Here is a 20,110-nt window from a genome sequence, read left to right as displayed (position 1 = left end):
CAGTTTTTCAGCTGATTCAACCATACTCTGTTGGCACTAAAGTGTAAAAGGAGACAGAACACTCAAATACTTGTAAGATGTGGGTATAATGTACTAACTGGAGCCAGCAGAAGCATACAGATGAGGAAAGTGTTAGCATAGAAACACCCAAGAAAAATTCTTCAGCCATATATACAATAGATCTCTGTTGGCCCAGGGAGCTTGGCTCCTCAGCTGTCATGCGTAGCCACTGGATTGCTGGGTCAACCCCAATATATAAGGAATTAGTTTTTGAATGGAAGAATTATATATTTTTTCTTTTAAAATGCCACCATGTGTAAAGATTCAACAGTGTATGGTGTAAAACATCTGGTACATAAGAAACCAAAGATATATTAGACACTGTGATGCTAATACCCATGTCTTTGTACATACCTGAAATCTAAATCCCAGTCTTGCTTCTAGAGGCAGAATCAAGTATATATTTCTGTTTTCAGTGTGAGTATAATGCAACAATATAGAGATGTATATATCTTTTTAAAATTTCATATATGTTATAAGAGTACATTCTCAAAATTCAGGGTTTAACTACGTAGCCCTCCATTAAAATCAGTGGGATTCATACAGCTAAAGTCCAACAAAACTCAGTTTATTCCTTCATTACTTTAAAAAATGGTAAAGTATAGCTAAGATGCTTGGCAGACAGTAGCCAGTGGCACAAAAATCATGATCACATATGTATTTTGTTTTAATAAATCTCATTCTGTCTAAGCCAGTCTATCATACAATTTCTCTCCATCTGTTTCAACTTTCTTTTCCTTATCTTTACTTCTTCTTCATCTTCACAAAGATTCTGCTTTCTTCATCTAAACCTGTCCAAAAATCCTATGTGCCCAAACTTCACAAGGGTGATGTAAAGGATAAATTTGAAGCTATGCAGAAAGCAAGGGAAGAAAGAAATCAAAGGAGATCTAGAGATGAAAAGCAAAGAAGAAAAGAACAGTATGTTAGAGAGAGAGAATGGAACAGGAGAAAGCAGGAGGTTATTTTCTTTGCAAATATTTTTCTTATTTTCTTTAATATTCACTTGATCATAAGAATTAAAAATATTTTTGGAACTTTTCATTGTAATTCAAATAAGTGGACTCAACATCTAGTAGATAAACTATTTTTGAACCCTTTATATGATAATATTGAAATTTTGTCTTCTAATGCTTAAAGACAGTTCAATTCTAGTTTCTCTTTTTAATCAACTAGATGAAAGAACTGCTTGCTTCTGATGAAGAAGAAGAAACAAAGTCTTCTAAAATAGAAAAAGCATATGTTCCAAAGCTGACAGGTAAGAGAGACAGTTTAAAAGTCCATGTAATTTGACAGTTGAAGATTAGATCAAATTATTGAGTTTTGTATTGCACATTCATAGGAACTGTTAAAGGCAAGTTTGCAGAAATGGAGAAGCAGAGACAAGAAGAAGAAAGAAAAAGAATGGAGGAGGAAAGAAAGCGCAGAATTGAACAAGATATGATTGAGAAAAAGAAAATTCAGCGAGAACTGGCAAAAAAAGCCCAGGAGGTATTTTTATCTTGTTCTGAATATTAAGTACATATCAAATAGGAAAAAATCATACAAAAAAATGCTGACTAAGAGTTCAGCAGGAGGATTTGGTCTTAGTTTCTTGAAAGTTGGTGAATGGACTGTAGTCTAGGGGGGAGGTAATGAGTGTGGTGGAGGAGTTTTTAGGGTGGGTGGAGGGTTATCACTGTTGTCGAACACTGAGCTTGAGTTATAGCTGAAACCAAGCACTGATGAAAAAGATGAACAGAAAGTGGGAGAGGGAATGAACCAAACACAGATTTTGGTATCATATGATTGGAAGTGATTCAAGGTTAAGTTGACTAAGTAAATTTTAAAACATTTGTTGTTACATACACACATTTTAGACAAGAGATGCTGATTTATGCTCAAGTTTATTACTGAAAATAGGTGTTTGTAAGAAGCACAGTTGTAGACAAATTGTCCACTAAAGACTACTTAAAAGCGATGTTTCAATCAGTATTTTATTCTTTTGTCACTGTACAGATCACTTCTGTTAGATATATAAATGAGTAGCTTCAATTCTTGCCAATGCCTACAAGCCTAATTTTATCTTTTTGAACTCTGAATTGGAGTGTGTCCCCTCATTCTGTAGTTCTTTCACGGAAGCAATTACCTGTGCGAGTAAGAGTCTAAATTTCATAGTCCAGGACCATGAACAAATGGTTTGCTTAACCAAAAATATTAGCACTAAATCTTTTTCCTCCACACAGAAGAGGAAAGAGAACTCTTATTAAGCATAAATGTCCAACAAAGTTTTAGCTGCTCGTGTCCTACTGGGAGTAATATTACTAAGTTGTGAGCATTCTGCTGAAAGTTTAGCTCAATCTCTTTCAGTACCTGTTCTAGAGTTTATTTACTTTGAAAGGTAGGAGTACAGTATGTAAATTTGTACTCTGGAAGGAAGTTATACTAATTTCAGACAGTACAAATATATAGAAGCTAACGTCAAGAATATGAATATAGGAAAGGGGGCTTTCTCCCTAGGCTCAGTCTCAAGGGAAGGACAAGGTCACTGATATGAAATTAGATGACAGATTTTCTTTAGCTTCTCTTGCACAATTATGGAATGCATGTGGAAACAAATCTTTATCTACACTGTATTTACTAGTTTATCACTAAGACGCTAAATAAGATTATTATGCTATACCCAGGGTTTCAATTCTGTTTCCAGGATTACATAGCTAGTAAAGTAAGCCTTTATCTAGTAAGCCTCAAGAACTGTTCCAACATTAATACTGTTGTAGGTTAAAACATGACATATAACCTAGGCATTAAAATTTAATGTCAGGTTAAACTCATATAGCTATCAAAAAGTATTCAGAATGGTATCCCTCTATTCCAGGGGTAGGCAACCTATGGCACACGTGCCAAAGGCTGCACGCGAGCTGATATTCAGTGGCACTCACACTGCCCAGGTCCTGGCCACCGGTCTGGGAGGCTCTGCATTTTAATTTAATTTTAAATGAAACGTCTTAAACATTTTAAAAACCTTATTTTACTTTACATACAACAATAGTTTAGTTATATATTATAGATTTATAGAAAGAGACCTTCTAAAAACGTTAAAATGTATTACTGGCACGCAAAACCTTAAATTAGAGTGAATAAATGAAGACTCGGCACACCACTTCTGAAAGGTTGCTGACCCCTGCTCTATTCCCTCCCACCCCGAAGATACATAAACTTAAATGCAACATACAAGCAATCACTGAGTTAATTTTCCATTTTATATTTGAAAATCTAAGGCAAAGAACAAAAGTAACATAATTATGTGAAATTCTCATTTAATAGATTGATGACATAAACAATACAGGAACTGAATCAGCATCAGAGGTAATTGGACTTTTTTTTTTTCTCTCAAAGAAACATTCACCTAATTTTTTATTCACTGCTTTATTATTTTAATAGGGGTTGGGTAAATAAACAATACACTTAATTTTTCACTGAAATTCTGTAACAAGGCTAAAAAAGCCTGAGAAAATGTCTTGGCAATATATTTTGTGGCTATCTATCTATGAGGCCAATTTATTCTAGCTTTAAAACAAGTTTAAAGGTGAATGACTTACCAACCATTAAAGTCAGAATAAAAAAAATAACTCAGGCTTACATTTTCAAAGCCATGTAAAGGATTCTGATGCTCACAGGACATGGGCCTCTAAATGCACTAGTGGCTTTGAAAAATCTAACCTTAAAAGCTCTTTGCCTTTTTTAATCTTGAAATTAAACAGGGAAAGTGTCAAGCTTTTTTTTAATGTTACAGTACAGTCAAGATTTTTAGATTCGTTTAAAAGAGAGAATGTTTATAATCACTTTAACAATGTTTTGATTTACGTATTGCACTTCAGCTTGGAAAGTGTAGCTAAACTGGTTTGTTTGGTCAGTTTAACACACTGGTTTCAATATGCTAGCACAATGTTGTTGTCTATGAGGTTCCAGCATTGTAAGCGGATGTTTAATTTTTAAAAAAGCTATACACCAAAAACCCATTTTTCACTAAGTTGTCAAAACAAAGTGTAATCACACTTCTACTGAATTTTTTTTTTTTTTAAATAAAATCTAAATTTTGGGTCTAAATTACTAGACAGTCTCTCTTTAACGGTGATATTTTGTGTAAATCCACATCATAGAAGATATTTTTGCACATGAATTTGTATTGGACAATAGCTCAAATCCACTTGAGACAGCAATAGATTTTATATACAAAAGAAGTCTGTAAATGTTTGAGTTGTCAGTGTTGCTCTAATCAGACATTTTGAAATGCTGCACAACTTGTCACTTAAAAAAATTACTAAGGACTCAGTCCTAGATATCATGGAGATTGAACATGCAAATAGATATAATAGATCCCAGACTTCTGCCCAAGTAAGACTGAAGGGACTGGCAGTTACTTCACATGCTATTTTTTAAACCACAGTTTCTGGAGGAAGAGTGTGTGGAAGCAAATTCCTTATTATCTTGTTTCCAAATGGAGTATAGCACCTTAAAACTTAGGTGCATTTACAATTATATCTGCAAAATTTCAGCAGCTTTTTTCCAATCAGCCATGAATACTGTAGATAAGTTCAACTGTCAATGAAGATACTGTACGAGTTCTATGAACGCTTGCTACCAGTCGCATTTCAATTCAAAATAAAATTCTCTTGATGCTCTTCTGTTGTCAGAAGAAAACTAATGGCTGTCAGTAGCACTGGAAAATGAGTTTTGCTCTGGTCCCTACTTTTGGTCTCAGTAGAACTATGTTGGCAGTTTTGAGAAGCACAGGTAACAGTGGCAGCTGCATGTGGAAAGACTACTCCAAAAAGTCAATATTTATGGAAACAAATTTATTATTAACAACAGGAAGGTGATGATTCGCTGCTGGTGACAGTAGTGCCTGTCAAACCTAACAAAACACCTGGAAAGATTAAAATAAAATTTGAAGACCCAGGAAATGAGAGAGAACAAGAAGAAAAAAGAAAGCAAGAAGAAGAAAAGAGGATAAGATATGAGGAACAAAAACAATCCCTCAAGGAAGCCAAGTGTCTTTCATTTGTCATGGTAAACAAATCATGAGAAATACTTGGGAAACAGGTTTGATATTTAAACTGTATTTAACTTTCATTTTTGTTATCTAGGATGAAGATGAAAGCAGTGAAACAAATGAACCTCTTTCTCCTGGGAAACTGAAATTAACATTTGAAGAACTGGAAAGACAAAGACAAGAAAATCAAAGAAGGCAAGGAGAGGAGGAGGCAAGACAACGTTTGGAAGAGGAAAAACGTGCCTTTGAAGAAGCTAGACAACAAATGGTAAATTGATGCATTATTCATTTCCAGTTATTGATGCTTATTTGTGTAGAAAATACACTACATTCCTTCATGTATCTGAGGGGTTGTTTTTTTTTTTACATCTGAATTGTTTCAAACTGTTAACCTCATGATGATTCTCAATTTTTAAGAGTTGAGATTGAGACCTGACAGCATTATCAGTTTCAAAAATACTTTCTGCCCTAGATACAGTTCTAGATCAGTAGTTTTCAAACTTTTTTTCTGGTGACCCGGTTGAAGAAAGTTGTTGATGCCCGTGACCAAACGGATGGGGTGTGGGGGGGGCTCAGGGCTGGGGCAGAGGGTTGGGATGCGGGGATGAGGGCTGTGGAGTGGGGCCAGGAATGAGGGATTCAGGGTGTGGGAGGGGGCTCAGGGCTGGTGCAGGGGTGCGGGCTTACATCCTGTGGCTCCTGGTCAGCGGCGCAGCCGGGGTGCAGAGGCAGGCTTCCTGCTTATCCTGGCACTGCGAACTGTGTTGTGCCCCGGAAGCGTCCAGAAGGTCCGGCTCCTAGGTGGAGGCACACAAGCAGCTCTGTGTGACTCTTGCCCACAGGCACCCCCCACCAGCTCCCATTGGCTGGGAACCGGCCAATGGGAGTACAGAGCCAGTGCTCTGTGCGAGGGCAGTGCACAGAACCTCCAGGGCCCTCTGCCTACAAGTCGGACCTGCTGGCCACTTCTGGGGCGCAGTGCGGTGTCAGAACAGGTAGGGACTACTAGTTTTTACTGGCCAGCTGCCAGGGTTCCTGGGTGCTGAGCAAAGCGACCCAGTGCCTTGCATTCTGTGACCCAGTACTGGGTCGCGACCCAAACTTTGAAAATCACTGTTCTAGATAGTGATTCATTTAAGTCTTGGCATAGTCATTTAAACAAGCAACTGGTATGAGTGAAGCTTCCTTTTCTTAAAAGCATGCCATCAGTCATATTCATTCTTACAAAATGTAGCTGCATCATAGGATACTCCAGTTCCATGTGTCAGTATGTTTTAATCTTTTACTGAAGCAATTGTATAAAAGTATGAACAGATTTTAGTCTGTTCTTAAATTGACTCCAGTTCTTAGTTTTCAATTAAATATTGATTGAACTTAAACTACTCCAGATGAATTTACCACATTCGTGGGTATCAGCATCCTTCTAGTGGTTTTCAGTCACATGGCTAAACATTATTTAACAAACTCGGAGTTATCTATGTTTTGTCTAACTTCAGTGATACTTTGAGCATTGAAATAACCAGTATTTTCACACATGAAAGCATTCCATGGCAACTGTCTGGAGCTATTTCTTATTCATCTCTTTTGTTTATCTACCATGTTTATATTCATCACTGAGGATTTCTCTCTGGAGTAGGAGAGAGAGGAGGAGGGGAAGGTTGGATCACTCCTTTTCTTTATAGGGGGTTTAAATACTACACTCTAGATTAAGCCTTGGAGAGATTTAGCCTAATATATTGTCAGGAATAGGGAAAAAAAACAACAACCCTGTTCTCTCTCCCCTCAACTCCCGCCCGATACGTCTCCCTAATGTAGCCTTTGCCCTAAAGATTTTTGTAAGCTAGGTTTATCTAAGATTCAGTAGACCTCTGTATAAATTAGGTACTCTGGTCTATAGCAATAACAATTGTTTAATTAGAGTATTCGCATCAGGTACATTAGATAGTTTAGCTACATTTTCTTAATAATTTGCAACAAAATGAGACCACCTTTAGAAAATTCTATATTTAAACATAGATTTTACTTCTGTGCACTCAGATGACTATTTATGCCATTGTTCTCCCACGTAGAAGGTACGCACCAGTATTTGCACTTGTGAATGGGGTTTTTATTTCAGTGCACCATGCAAGATTTTATTTCTAGGAATTTAATAAACCACACACTTGATAACTAAAAACAGTTTGATTCTACTAGACTATTCCTGGGCAGATTGTAACCATCTTGCACTTGATGTGGTGTTTTTATAGTGACATTTTTTAAAGATCCTAATTCACCACAAAATTGTGGAAACACAGACGCTCAGAAAATTGAAACCCTGAAAGTTTCCAAAACCAAATTGTTGGAGCCCAGCATCAGAATGCGTCCGAACTTGTGAGCGTGAGCATGGGGTCAAAATCCATATCTGATCTTGAATCCAAATTCTGTAGCTTAGGTCCAGCTCTGTTTTCCAGGTGCTTAGTCTTTCCTCTTACTAACAACCCTGAACACCACAGCTCTCTATACTGTATTCTTCGTTTAGAAAGCCACAGTGCTCATCCTAAACAATACTTTTTTCCACCCCTTCACCCACATTCTGAAATACATAGTTTTAGTATAAAAGTGACATTTGCAAATTTTTTTTTAAAGCTCTTAATTGTGTTTCCCTTTCTACACACCCAACTTTAGTTGGTTATAAATTACCATTTTCCTCCCAATCACTTGCCTTTGTTGGTTGTACCTTTGCAGAGTTTTCTAAAGGGAATAATTCAATTATTTCCTTCCATTTTTCCCCTTTCCATAGATATTCAGTAATTTAATCATTCTGAAAAGCTGGTATCCTATAATTTTCTCAACTCTGTGAGCAACAGCTCAATGCCATGACGCTTAGAATCTGCAGCAAACTCGAACAGCGATGCCATCATAGCTCATGGATTCATTCTCGCCGTAGACATACAGCAGTTGAAGGAATATTCATTCTTAGTTGGAGTTTGCAAATCCCAGCCTTCTCCTTGCAGACCGTGTCTAATGGAGAAGAGCAACAATGAAGATATCGAAGCACCTCATTTCCATTCGTCATTGGTGTTTCATTTTCTGAAGGAGGAACAGAAGCACCATTGTCAATTTGGGTCAAAAATAAAATGCTAATATATTGTAGTAGTTTATTTATACAAATTCACAGTCCGCTACTATATTATTTTGTAACAAATCAGGACTGAGGGAAAGCACTTCACGTGCAAATAAAGAGACTACAGTCCAATGCATTTACATAAATTTTCTACTACAAATGAAAGGTCTATTAATTTCACATATCTGGAAAGGAACCTAACAGCATAATTCAAGATTCAGAGATATGTTTTATTACTCAGATTTTCAGGATTGTTACCCCCTTTGAGGCCTGTTTAGGTGTGTCAAAATGATCCAGCCCTTAAGAGTATACATCAAAGATGACTTTGGCTATTTAGTTCACCCCCTGCTTGTGTAATATTGTTCTTGATTTATAAGAGTGTAGCGTTAAACTACTCCTCAGAGAGAATTCGAAAAGTTATCCAGATGGTGCCGAAGTATCTAAAACTTTAAAGTATTCGGTGTGTGGGCGTTGAGATAGACTGCAGTTTTTACATTTCCTAGAGGGAGCTTTTCTTTCTTCCCACTGGCCCAAAAAGAGTAAAAACATTTTTTTTTTTTTTTAAAAGGCAAACGAAGAGGAAGAAGATAATGAAAATGAAAATTCTATTAAAGAATTCCGTCCTGGTAAACTCAAACTCAGCTTTGAGGAGTTGGAAAGACAGAGGAGAGAGGAAGAAAAGAGGAAAGCAGAAGAAGAAGCCAGAAGACGCATAGAAGAGGAGAAAAGGGCATTTGCTGAAGCAAGGAAGAGTATGGTAAGATATTTTGCTTAGCATTTATGAGATTTTTCAGATCTGAATTCTGCCAGTAGGGTGCACTTCTGGATATGGCATTAGATCATATCTGCCTATTCAGTAGCATACATTTCAGCTGCTTCATTAACTCAACAAGTTATCAGAGAATGGACCCAGCGCCGTATTATTGCCTAGGCCGACAAATTTGCAGGGGCGGAAGCTCCCCTCCGCGCCCCGCCCCCCTGCTCCAGCTCACTTCCGTCTCCTCTGCAAGCGCGCGCCGTGTCCTGTTTCTCTCCCCTCCCAGCGCTTGCGCTGCGAAACAGCTGTTTCGCGGGGCGGGGAGGAGGGGGAACGCCGCGCGCTGGGGGAAGAGGCGGGGCCGGGGGCGGGGATTTGGGGAAGGGATCCAATAGGGGAAAGGAGGGGGCAGAGTTGGGGCGGGGGTTGGAATGGGGGCGGGAAAAGGGTGGAGTTGGGGCGGGGGCAGGGCGGCAATTATTTCCCGGCCTAGGGGCGGCAAAATTATTAATCCGCCACTGAATGTACCAGGTAGTTAAATTCAAGTTAGTAGCTTGCCCTAGGAAACATTCCTAATCATTTAAAATTACATCAAAAGTTACTGCTTGTAACCAGTATTACACTGTATTTGAAAACTTAAAAGAAAACCAAAGAATCAACATAATGAAAAATTATTTCTTTTCCTGGGGAATTTCTCTCCTACATACTGCCATCTTCAAGACCACACACCAGTCATGATCCAACTGGCTGAAAACAAATATGCTCCCTTGAAATCCATCAATGTCTCTCTTTAACTAGGAAAATTAACCAAGTTCTGCCCTCATTTATATCTATGGCACCTCAATGAACAACTCAGGACAGAACTTGGCTTGCATAATCTTTTTAGTATGATGATTCACAAGCCAGGAAACAAAACAAAATTAACAAAGTAGGTTGAGATTGTGATGATGCAAGTTTAGACTAATTTAAAAAGGGGGGAGAAAAATGAGCCAACTTGATCTGGATAATATTGAGCAATCATAGAAGCCCATGATATATTTTTTTTTTTTTTTAAAGAAATTACTCTAATGTAGAATGACACTCAAATGTCAAGTGTATTTAGTTTTTACCCAGGAAATTTTCTTCATGCTGCCCCTCTGTGGAGGGCAGTACAGGAGGCTTAGTTCCAATTAAGTCACTGCAAAATTTTGTTTTGTTTTTTTTTAAACTAGACAATATTGGACTTTTATGCAGATAAAAATATCCAGAGTTATTGTAAAAGATTACAAAAATTGTAACCCAGAGCTTCAGAAGGGATATAAGCTTTCGTACTTTTTGGCATAAGCAACCTCTGACTGAGATTAGGAACAAAGTTCTGTGTGAGCAGCATATTCTATAATATGCTTCATGTGGAGCATCTTACACCTTCTTCTGAAGCAGTTGCTGTTGGGCCATTGTGGGGAACAAGATACTGGAAGAGATGTAACACTGGTCTGGTCCAGCATGGGAATTTCATGTTCTCAAATACAGGCTTAATGAGAAACACTTGTTGGATACAAACAATGCAAATTGTTTCATTCAAAATTCAAAGCAACATCTCAGTGAATTAGGCCATGCCCATTAGCATTAACAGCTTTGGCAAGAACGATGTTTTGTTAGCAATTGTAGTATTAACACTTCTCCTAGCATAAACAGGGATGAAAACTGTGTGATAGACCAGGGCCCTACATCATCATAAGACAATTAGAGGAAATGTTAGGAAAATCCTAGTTTAGAAACTGTATGTGGTACTACTGCTTCAGCAGTAGTGTAGACAGGGCCTGTAATCTGTCCACAGCTCTAGGAAGGGACAAAAATGAGAAGTTAAACCAGCAGATACAATAGATGAACTATGAATAGGGCTACAAAATGCTGTCATGATTTTTAAGAAAAGTCAGGAGGTGGTCAAAAGGGCGGTTGCAGCCACTGCTTTGTAAAATTTATTCTCTATGTAATAGAAGCTAGAACAGAGTGTGTTGCTTTTGCAAAGAAAACATGGTGTCCACCTACACTTCCTGCTCTTTTACTACCTCCAGCAATAGCAATGAGGTCATCAAAACTTCCTTCCCATGGGGCAAGCAGGTGTCACTATTACAGTAATATCAATACTACATGTTTGGCAGTAGGAGGAAGGATCTGAAAATTGCTATCTCCCTTTCTCTCAGCCCCTCTCCCCCAAATATTTTTCTGATAGTTTAAAATTACCTTGGAAACTAGATGTACCTTAAGGGGTTTTTTTCATTATGAGTATGAACAATTACAAAATAACAAAACCTCCTCACCTTTAGTAAATTAAGTTAATTCCATAAGATATAACATAGATGACATGTCTGCATAGCAATAAGCAAAGACATTTAAGATGTTTAGGATCCTAAATTAACAGAATACATAAAGTCAAAGTTCCTAAAAATTATCTTACCAGAGAGTTTGAAAGTTTTTTCCTCTCATCTTCCTGGCCTGAATTCAAGATTCCAAGATTCCCCAGGAAGAGGAGATGACATAAAAAAACCTAAAGCAGCAGTGCAGGAGGGAAATTGACTCCTTATAGTGTTTTAAATATTTGTGTAGTCATCAACTCTTTAGGAGAAACAGAAACTAAAATTTAGGTCTTGATAGGTTAATCTGTCTTTTCCAAATATGTTTCATACGTTCTCCTGCAGATCTTGTTCCACATTCTTCCCTAACAGCTGGCTCCCATTCCTTTGCTCAGATGGAATTTCTCCTTCACCTCATATTATTGAAGCATTATTTTAGTGTACAAAAAAAGAAGGGGGGAGGGGCATTATTTTAAAGCTTTTGTCACCATCAAGTTAGTCACCTTCAGCCTGGAACATTCATCTTGGATCACTATCATTTTCTTTCAATTAAATTAGACTAGTAGAGGGATGCTCTATACAGAGGTATCAAAACACGTTCTCCCTCACATATCAGTCACATTACAGGCCCAGTGAAACTTACCTCCACCATACTGCATAGTATGGAGATTACAGAATATAAATATTCCCCAGTTCTGTATTTACAGAAGAGGCAAGGATGGCATGGTCTCATGTAGCCATACAAACAGGACAGCTGGTAAGCTAAACACATTGGGGTAAAGTCATACTTAGTGCAATTCCACTTTTCATGTGGCTTTTACCAGGGATACAGTTGGCCCATTGTCTTCTCATGGGTCTATGTGTCTCCATTAAATTGGCAATCAGGGTGCTTCTTCAGAGCTACAGTTAGCACGCTTCTCACTTCTACACATGCACAGTCCATTGATTGATTTCTCATCCTTGCAGCTTCTGTTCACTTAGCTTCCCCAAGTGTTTCTGAAGTTGTGAAGAGATGAACTAATGCGTTGCCAGCAAAAGGCTCCCACATTTCTTCTCTGGTTTAGATGTGGTTACCTTCTTTCAACCTGTAGATGTGCCATACATCTTCTCTGGTTTAGATGTGGTTACCTTCTTTCAACCTGTAGATGTTTCATATTCATTATTAAGTGAACTGATACATACTTTTTGAGATTGTATGTTTATGGCTTGGTCTTTGCCTCCACCTTGTGCTCATGCAATTCATCTCAACTGACATAAGCTTGCCCTATGCAAGAGAATTGAAGAGCTGGGGGTGGGAGGAGCCGCTGAGCTGCTCATAGGGCAGTATCAAAGGATGTCTTTAACAGCCAGCAATAGCAGATAGGGGAGGGGCAAGAGAAGTCCTGAAAGGGCCGGGGGTAAAATAAGGAAGTAGGGACAAAGTATTGCAATAAGAGAAAACAGGTATGATTCCTGCAACAGTTAAAAGTACCAGATTCTACAGTGATGAGAACCATATGAAAACAGGCATGGTTAGAAAGATGACCTAACAAAATAAGCAAAAAATGCACGGATCCATTTTTTAGTTTATGATGAGGCTGAAAGGTTCGTTTTATAAAACAAAGATTTATGTTTCTGTTTGCTTTTAAACTTTTGATTTTGGTGGAGCTGGGTCTAAGACATTATTTGTGAGCTTACATATCTTAAGGAAAGAAAGATATTGGAATCTTTAACAAAGTCACACAACCTTATACTGGTGTCCATTAGGCTTTGGAAGCAAGTAGTGTTAAAAGCCACACAAGTGTTCAGCTTTGTCTCTTTCGATGTCAGCTCTAATCCCACTAATTTTCTAATCACAAGTCTTCCAAGATAGACACAATTTTAATTTCTAGTGTCAAAATATCAAGCAAATTTTCTTTTTGGACAGAAACCTTAACCTTTCATGCCATCCTAACATATAAAAAAGCTTTAAGGTAATTTTTTTCCCCTATGCATGTCACTAAGAAATTTGGAAGGGGTGAGGAAAGGAGCAAGAGGGGAAGGGAGAAAAGAAAATAGAGGATGAAGAGGTGAATTATAAAAGGCCACCTGCACTGTTCAAGGTTACATGGGACACCCTACCATAGTGTATGACCATCTTTATAAAATTGTCTAAATTGTGTCACACCTCAAAACCGCTTATGAAACTGAATTAAATGTTTTATTATTCTTTCAGATTTCTGAAGTGTAAACTTTAGTTACTCAGATCACAGAATAGGTGCCTATCTCAAATTAAACACAAAAAATAAGCAAAGGACTGCCCATAAAACTCTGTCCACCTCCTCTCACTCCCTCCTTAAAAAAAACTTTGCTGCATGCCTGAAAGATTAGAGTATCAGAGGGAATATTTAAGAACATAACACAGAAACTGCCATACTGGGTCAGACCAAAGGTCCATCTAGCCCAGTATCTGGTCTTCCGTCAGTAGCCAATGCCAGGTGCCCCAGAGGGAATGAACAGAACAGGTAATCATCAAGTGATCCAGTCCCTGTCACCCTTCCCAACTTCTGGCTGTACACAGAAGTGTTCTGAAAATGTGGAAAGCACTGGATTTAAAGTAAAAGTATAATTCAGTTTACATGCAAAAAACCCCACAAACCGTTGTTTAAGAACATGTTCTTCATTCTTTGTATGTTGTTTGTGTACATACCAGTATGTTAACATAGATTAAAGAAAACTGAATACAAATACACAAAATTGGCTTAGACATGGAGAATAAATATGGTTTGTATAGCATTGTTTATCTAAGAATGTAACTTTACATGATCTTCACAGTACTGGGATAATTATGTAGGATTTATTCACCCTGTTTTAACAACTGGGAAAACGAATTAGATGTTAAGCAATTTGCCTGATCAGTTAGAACTGAAGCTTTCCTGGACCCCACTCCTTTGCTCAGATGGAATCTCTCCTACACCCCATATTACTGAAGCATTATTTTAGTGAAAAAAAGCTTTATTTTAAGGCTTAGTATACACTTGTTTTGCTTCAATAAACTCAAAATTTTACTTGTGTGTTAAATTGATTAAAAGTAAGTGGGAAAGATAGCACACTAATGCAAAACACAAATGAATCAATGTTGTCTAGTCTTCGACATTAAAGCATGTGTCATCTTATTTCAATGTGAATTAGAGGTAGCAAAAGGTCCAATTATCACATCCTCAAATTTTGTATTCTAAATGTAGCACAAGTACACAAATTGTATCAAAAGTGGCAACAGATAATTATTTTCAATAGGTACTGGATGATGAGACCCCAGAGATGTTTAAAACAGTTTCTCAAGAATCTCTTACACCAGGTAAACTGGAAATTAATTTTGAGGAGTTACTGAGACAAAAAATGGAAGAAGAAAAGAGACGCACAGAAGAAGAGCGCAGGCAAAAGTTGGAAATGGAGAAGCAAGAATTTGAGCAGCTCAGACAAGAAATGGGAGAGGTTTGTATTCTCAAAAATAGTTGAATGAAATGGCATACAGGGTTACCTCCCTGATAGCAAATAATGAATGGATCATTGCTTAAAATTCTAAAATTTGAAGATTTTAGGTATATTCTCATTGGTACTTTTTTTTTTTTTTTTTTTTTTTTTTATTATAAGTGTTGCCTAGAAAGAAGGGAATGGAAAAAGGAAAACAAATCTAATACTTAAAAAAAAATTGTTTTCCATTTGAAAACTTTTGTTCTCTTTTTAATTGCTTTGAATACAGATTAATACACTTTGCCCTCCCCAACTGAGAACTCCAGCACCTTTAGACTTGTAAAGCGGTCTACTTTCACAGTAGCTCCTGCAGGTTTCGCTATATCCTCTGCTGAAAAGCTGTTTTGTAACTTCTTACAGCAATACTTGGAGAATCATATCTATAATCCTCCTATAGCTAATGTACAAAAAGATAATTATTTCCTCTTTCTAGTGTTCATCTTACGATTTTGCCCTTATGAATTTTGCCCTATTTGGTGTTTTTTCTTAAAGCTCCAGATCCTTGAGTGATGCGATTACATAAAAAAAATCTGTTTTAATTTAAAAAGTTTCTAGGCCTTGTGCTTGCAGAGAATAAATTGCAAATGCTAAGAAACTAGAAGGTAAATTAAAATAACCCACAAATTATTTTTTTAAATCTCAATGATAAAATTAATCAAATGATTTTTGAATGCTTGGGGAGAGCAATAATTGGAGTTGGAAATACTGTCAAAACCTTCCAAAGTTAGCAAACAAGGAATATGCAGCTCATGCCTGGAGGATCCAAGGTGAGCAATAAGGGCTTTAGGATTTGAGATTTCCAAACATGTTCAGGATTGCATTTTGAACTAATTAGAGTGTACTATCAACACTGAAATGAGAGAGAAGAGGTAACTAGAAAAAACGTAAAGTGAAGGCAATGATTTAGTTCCAGTCCAAAATTGTTATGTTGTTGCTTATGGTTTTTTTCTATTTAAAATATCCTTCCAACATTTTTAAAGCAGTAAGAATATCCACAGTTTGCCTTTTACTATTAAGTTGTATGCAGTTTAAATACATATAGTGCAACTTACCTGCACTGTGCTATCATGGTTTTCTAAGAAATAGTTAAAGCATTACTTAAATTTCTTCTTTTTCAAAAGCAGCTTTTTTATTTTTGGAGAGTAGGTTTTGTTATGGCATATTGCATTCGGTCAGCATTGATCCTGCTAAGAATAAATTAGACTGTTGGTGAAGAATAGCATAGGGTATTGGGCAGCATGATACATAGGAGTCTTACTCTGTCTAGGTGGTCACCAGTTACAAGGCCACTAATTACTAAAAGTTTTTACTAGGACTGTCATTTAATCACATTTAACTCACGCGATTACTTTTTTTGAGTTAATCATGATTTTAAAAATTCATCGTGATTAATCGCAGTTTTAATTGCACTGTTAAACAGTAGAATACCAATTGAAATTTATTAAACATTTTGGATGTTTTTCTACGTTTTCATATATATTGTATTCTGTATTCTAATTGAAATCAAAGTGTCTATTTTAAAATATTTATACTGTAAAAATTATAAAAGAAATAGTATTTTCAATTCACCTCATACAAGTACTGTAGTGCAATCTCTGTCGTGAAAATGCAACTTACAAATGTAGATTTTTTTTTGTTACATAACTGCACTCAAAAACAAAACAATGTAAAACTTCAGAGCCAACAAGTCCACTTAGTCCTACTTCTTGTCACCTGAAAAGTCCTACAATGTCACCTGAAATTGAGATCAGACATTTGCATGGCACTGTTGTAGCTGGCACTGCAAGGTATTTACGTGCCAGATATGCTAAATATTCGTATGCCCCGTCATGCTTCAGCCACTATTCCAGAGGACATGCTTTCATGCTGATGATGTTCATTAAAAAATACAGTGAGTTAATTACATTTGTGACTGAACTCTTTGGGGGAGAATTGTATGTCCCCTGCTCTTGTTTTACCCACATTCTACCATATATTTCATGTTATAGCAGTCTCCGATGATGACCCAGCATATGTTCATTTTAAGAACGATTTCACTGCAGATTTGATAAAACACAAAGAAGGTACCAATGTGAGATTTCTAAAGATAGCTGCCGCACTCAACCCAAAGTTTAAGACTCTGAAGTACCTTCCAAAACCCGAGAGGGACGAGGTGTGGAGTATGCTTTCAGAAGTCTTAAAAGAGCAAGATTCCGATGCGGAAACTACAGAATCCAAACCACCAAAAAAGAAAATCAGCCTTCTGCTGGTGACATCTGACTCAGATGATGAAAATGAACATGCATCGCTCTGTACTGCTTTGGATTATTGTCGAACAGAACCTGTCATCAGCATGGACGCAAGTCCCCTGGAACGGTGGTTGAAGCATGGACGTATCAATCTTTAGCGCATCTGGCACCTAAATATCTTGTGACGCTGGCTATAACACTGCCATGAGAACCCCTGTTCTCACTTTCAGGTGACATTGTAAACAAGAAGCGGGCAGCATTATCTCCTGCAAATGTAAACAAATTTGTTTGTCTGAGCGATTGGCTGAACAAGAAGTAGGATCGAGTGGACTTGTAGACTCTAAAATTTTACATTGTTTTATTTCTGAATGCCGTTTTTTTGTACATAATTCTACATTTGTAAGTTCAACTTCCATGATCAAGAGATTGCACTTCAGTACTTGTATTAGCTGAATTGAAAAATACTATTTTTGTTTTTTACAGTGCAAATACTTGTAATCAAAAATATAAAGTGAGCACTGTACACTTTGTATTCTTTGTTGTAACTGAAATATATTTGAAAAGGTAGAAAACATCCAAATTATTTAAATAAATAGTATTCTATTAGTGCAATTAATCATGATTAATTTTTTTAATCGCTTGACAGCTCTAGTTGTTACCCATGGTGACAGTTCATTGACCTGTGTGAAATAAGTTGGTGGTCTGTCATTGCCAGTGGGCAAGGGTCTATTCCAAAAAAAATACTAGATGCCAGTCTCACCAGAAACACAAGACATGGAGACTGAATTATGCTTTTGCTCTTAGAAGAGTGAAGTACACTAGCAGAGTAGTATGAAGCATCTTGCAGTGCCACTGCTGTTTTGTGACAGAAGACTCTGCCTCCAGGACTATCTAGTGCTTATGCAATGCTATATCAATAAAGCATCCTTCCCATGGACTGACTTCACAGAACAGTAACTTGAGGGGACTGTATGAAGAGGCAAGAGCCTTTTCAAACTAATAAAATTGGTTTAGAAGCAAATATAATTGGAGTATTTTTACCTTTTTTTTTTTTTTTTTTTTTTTTTTAAATGTGTACCGGTCTTGTATGCCTGGCACTTTAAAAGAAATGAAAAATGAAGGTCCCTGCACTGGGGAACTAGATCTACCACCATCTTCTGATACCTTGGTTTCATTAGATTTAGGGAAATGTAGCTAGTTACACTTGGCATTTTTTGCACAAAAACAGTTTTCAAAATCAGGCACACTTATACTGGTTTTGTTATGTTGTAATCTCTTAACAGGAGGAGGAAGAGGCTGAAACCTTTGAATTAAGCAGGGAATATGAAGAACTAATAAAGTTAAAAAGAAGTGGTTCTATTCAGGCAAAGAACTTAAAAAGCAAGTTTGAAAAAATTGGAAAATTGTCTGAAGAAGAAATACAGAAAAAAATTGAAGAGGAGCGAGCTAGAAGAAGAGCAGTGGACCAGGAAATAAAAGAGAGGGAAACAGAGAAATTTCATGAGGCAAGTTATTTTCAGTGTCAACAATTGTTGCTGCCCTTCCAGCAGAGTTCCCTCCATCTCCATAGTAATCCCCCCTACTCCCTGCTATGGGCATCTGAGGAGGTCCCTCCTGGCCAAACCTTACGGAACCAGCAGCCTCTATCTTCCCACCAACCTGTTTTCTCTATATTTGCGAAGATTTTAGTATGCATTTGCTCTTGGCCCCACACCATCTCTCGCCATCCACTTATACTCCTCAATCTGCAAACCTGACATTTGTCTGGCAAATGGCTGATGTGTGGAACATCCATGTGTTTAAACATTGTGACAGATTTTAATCACTTCTCTCTATAAAACCTGCTTAAGATGTTTCCTTATTGTTTTTATTAAATCAGGTTTTTTATGTTATGTCTTGGGAGGAGGAGGTCCCTGCTCAGGGATTATGGGTTCAAGGAGTGGGGCCCTGCCTGGGTTTCTCAAGGTTCCCGTTTGAGGAGCAGAGAGAGGGAGCCCTGTTGCCCAGGAGCCAGGGCCGGCTCCAGCCCACCAAGCTTGTGCTTGGGGCGGCACCTGGAGGGGGGCAGTGTGGCGCTCCAGCCACCGGGGAGAGCGGGGCCACAGCCGGGCTCGCCGCCCTCCCCCGGCCGGGGCCCGCCGCCCCCCCCCCCCCCCCCGCGTCCTCCCCCTGGCCGCCGGGGCTCGCCGCCCTCCCCCCGGGGAGGGCGGCCAGAGGGGAGGGCGCCAGGGGGGGAGGGGGGCGGCCGGAGACTTTTTTGCCTGGGGCGGCAAAAAAGCCAGAGCCGGCCCTGCCAGGAGCAATCTTTTCCTTGAGGGGAGGTCATAGGAAGAAGGCTAGGCAGCTACTTTTTCACAAGGGGGAAGGAGGAGGAGGAGGAATTAGCTCTTTCCAGCTTGACGCTTCCAACAATCCAGGATCTGCTCCTCGTCCTATTCTCCCTTCCCCTTCTGTGAATAAGGTAGTGGCCCAACTTCCTGAACTCTTTCTCTGCTAGGAAAAACAAACTTTGGCACCTGAGCTGTCTCCCTGATATACATTCCCATCCCCTCTGAGGAGCAGTAAGGAGATAGGAGGGGCAAAGAAGAGCATGGCCCCAAAGCTTTCTGGAGGGTCCCTTCTCTTCCCCTCACCCCCTTAGCAGCCACTGTGAAATGTTGCTTGAGAATGTAATGAAGTCAGGTCTGAGTCTCACCTTCAGCCCCTCAACCCAATCTCCAGTACTGCCTTTTTCACACCCCCCAAATTCCTTTGAGTGCCTTTATGCCCCCCATACTTACCCTGATTAAATAATTGACCCCAATTCATTTAACATAATGGGTACTGAAACTAGGTCCCAAGCTGTGCAGTTCTGGAAGTGCTGCAAAGTTGTGGCATTGAAACACCTCAGCAGACTGTGGCTTTGGACAGTCCATATTACAGTTTGATACTGTTAAAATTAAAATGTCTTTTTAAATAAATCTCAAGAAATTATTCTAGATTGTTTTCCTTCTCACCACATTCTATTTTGCCTTATCCCTTCTCATTTTATTATCCTTTCCCTTCTGTCTTTTCTTTTTAACCCTTGCTAAATAAGCTAATTTCCAGGTAAATAAGAAAAAA

General features: G+C 38.2%; 1 protein-coding gene across 12 annotated transcripts in view; it reads left to right on the top strand.

The window, feature by feature from the left end:
* The window catches only part of LOC112109820 (nexilin), a 43,922-nt gene that overhangs the window by 19,493 nt on the left and 4,319 nt on the right, over nucleotides 1–20,110 (top strand). For 7 of the 12 annotated variants that reach the window (XM_024204475.3, XM_024204478.2, XM_024204477.3 and 4 more), the window contains 9 exons: nucleotides 830–1,021; nucleotides 1,237–1,318; nucleotides 1,403–1,551; nucleotides 3,367–3,408; nucleotides 4,915–5,112; nucleotides 5,190–5,363; nucleotides 8,767–8,955; nucleotides 14,544–14,741; nucleotides 18,292–18,513. In XM_024204475.3, the coding sequence (XP_024060243.1) occupies nucleotides 830–1,021; nucleotides 1,237–1,318; nucleotides 1,403–1,551; nucleotides 3,367–3,408; nucleotides 4,915–5,112; nucleotides 5,190–5,363; nucleotides 8,767–8,955; nucleotides 14,544–14,741; nucleotides 18,292–18,513 (1,446 nt within the window). The remainder of the gene's footprint in view (nucleotides 1–829; nucleotides 1,022–1,236; nucleotides 1,319–1,402; nucleotides 1,552–3,366; nucleotides 3,409–4,914; nucleotides 5,113–5,189; nucleotides 5,364–8,766; nucleotides 8,956–14,543; nucleotides 14,742–18,291; nucleotides 18,514–20,110) is intronic. The other 5 variants (XM_024204483.3, XM_024204484.3, XM_024204476.3 and 2 more) reach the window with 4 other exon arrangements.

The sequence above is a fragment of the Terrapene carolina genome, unplaced genomic scaffold (assembly GCF_002925995.2).
Source record: "Terrapene carolina triunguis isolate 2854851 unplaced genomic scaffold, T_m_triunguis-2.0 Scaffold211, whole genome shotgun sequence".
Taxonomy (NCBI): Eukaryota; Metazoa; Chordata; order Testudines; family Emydidae; genus Terrapene; species Terrapene triunguis.
This window is presented reverse-complemented; position numbering and strand designations above follow the sequence as displayed.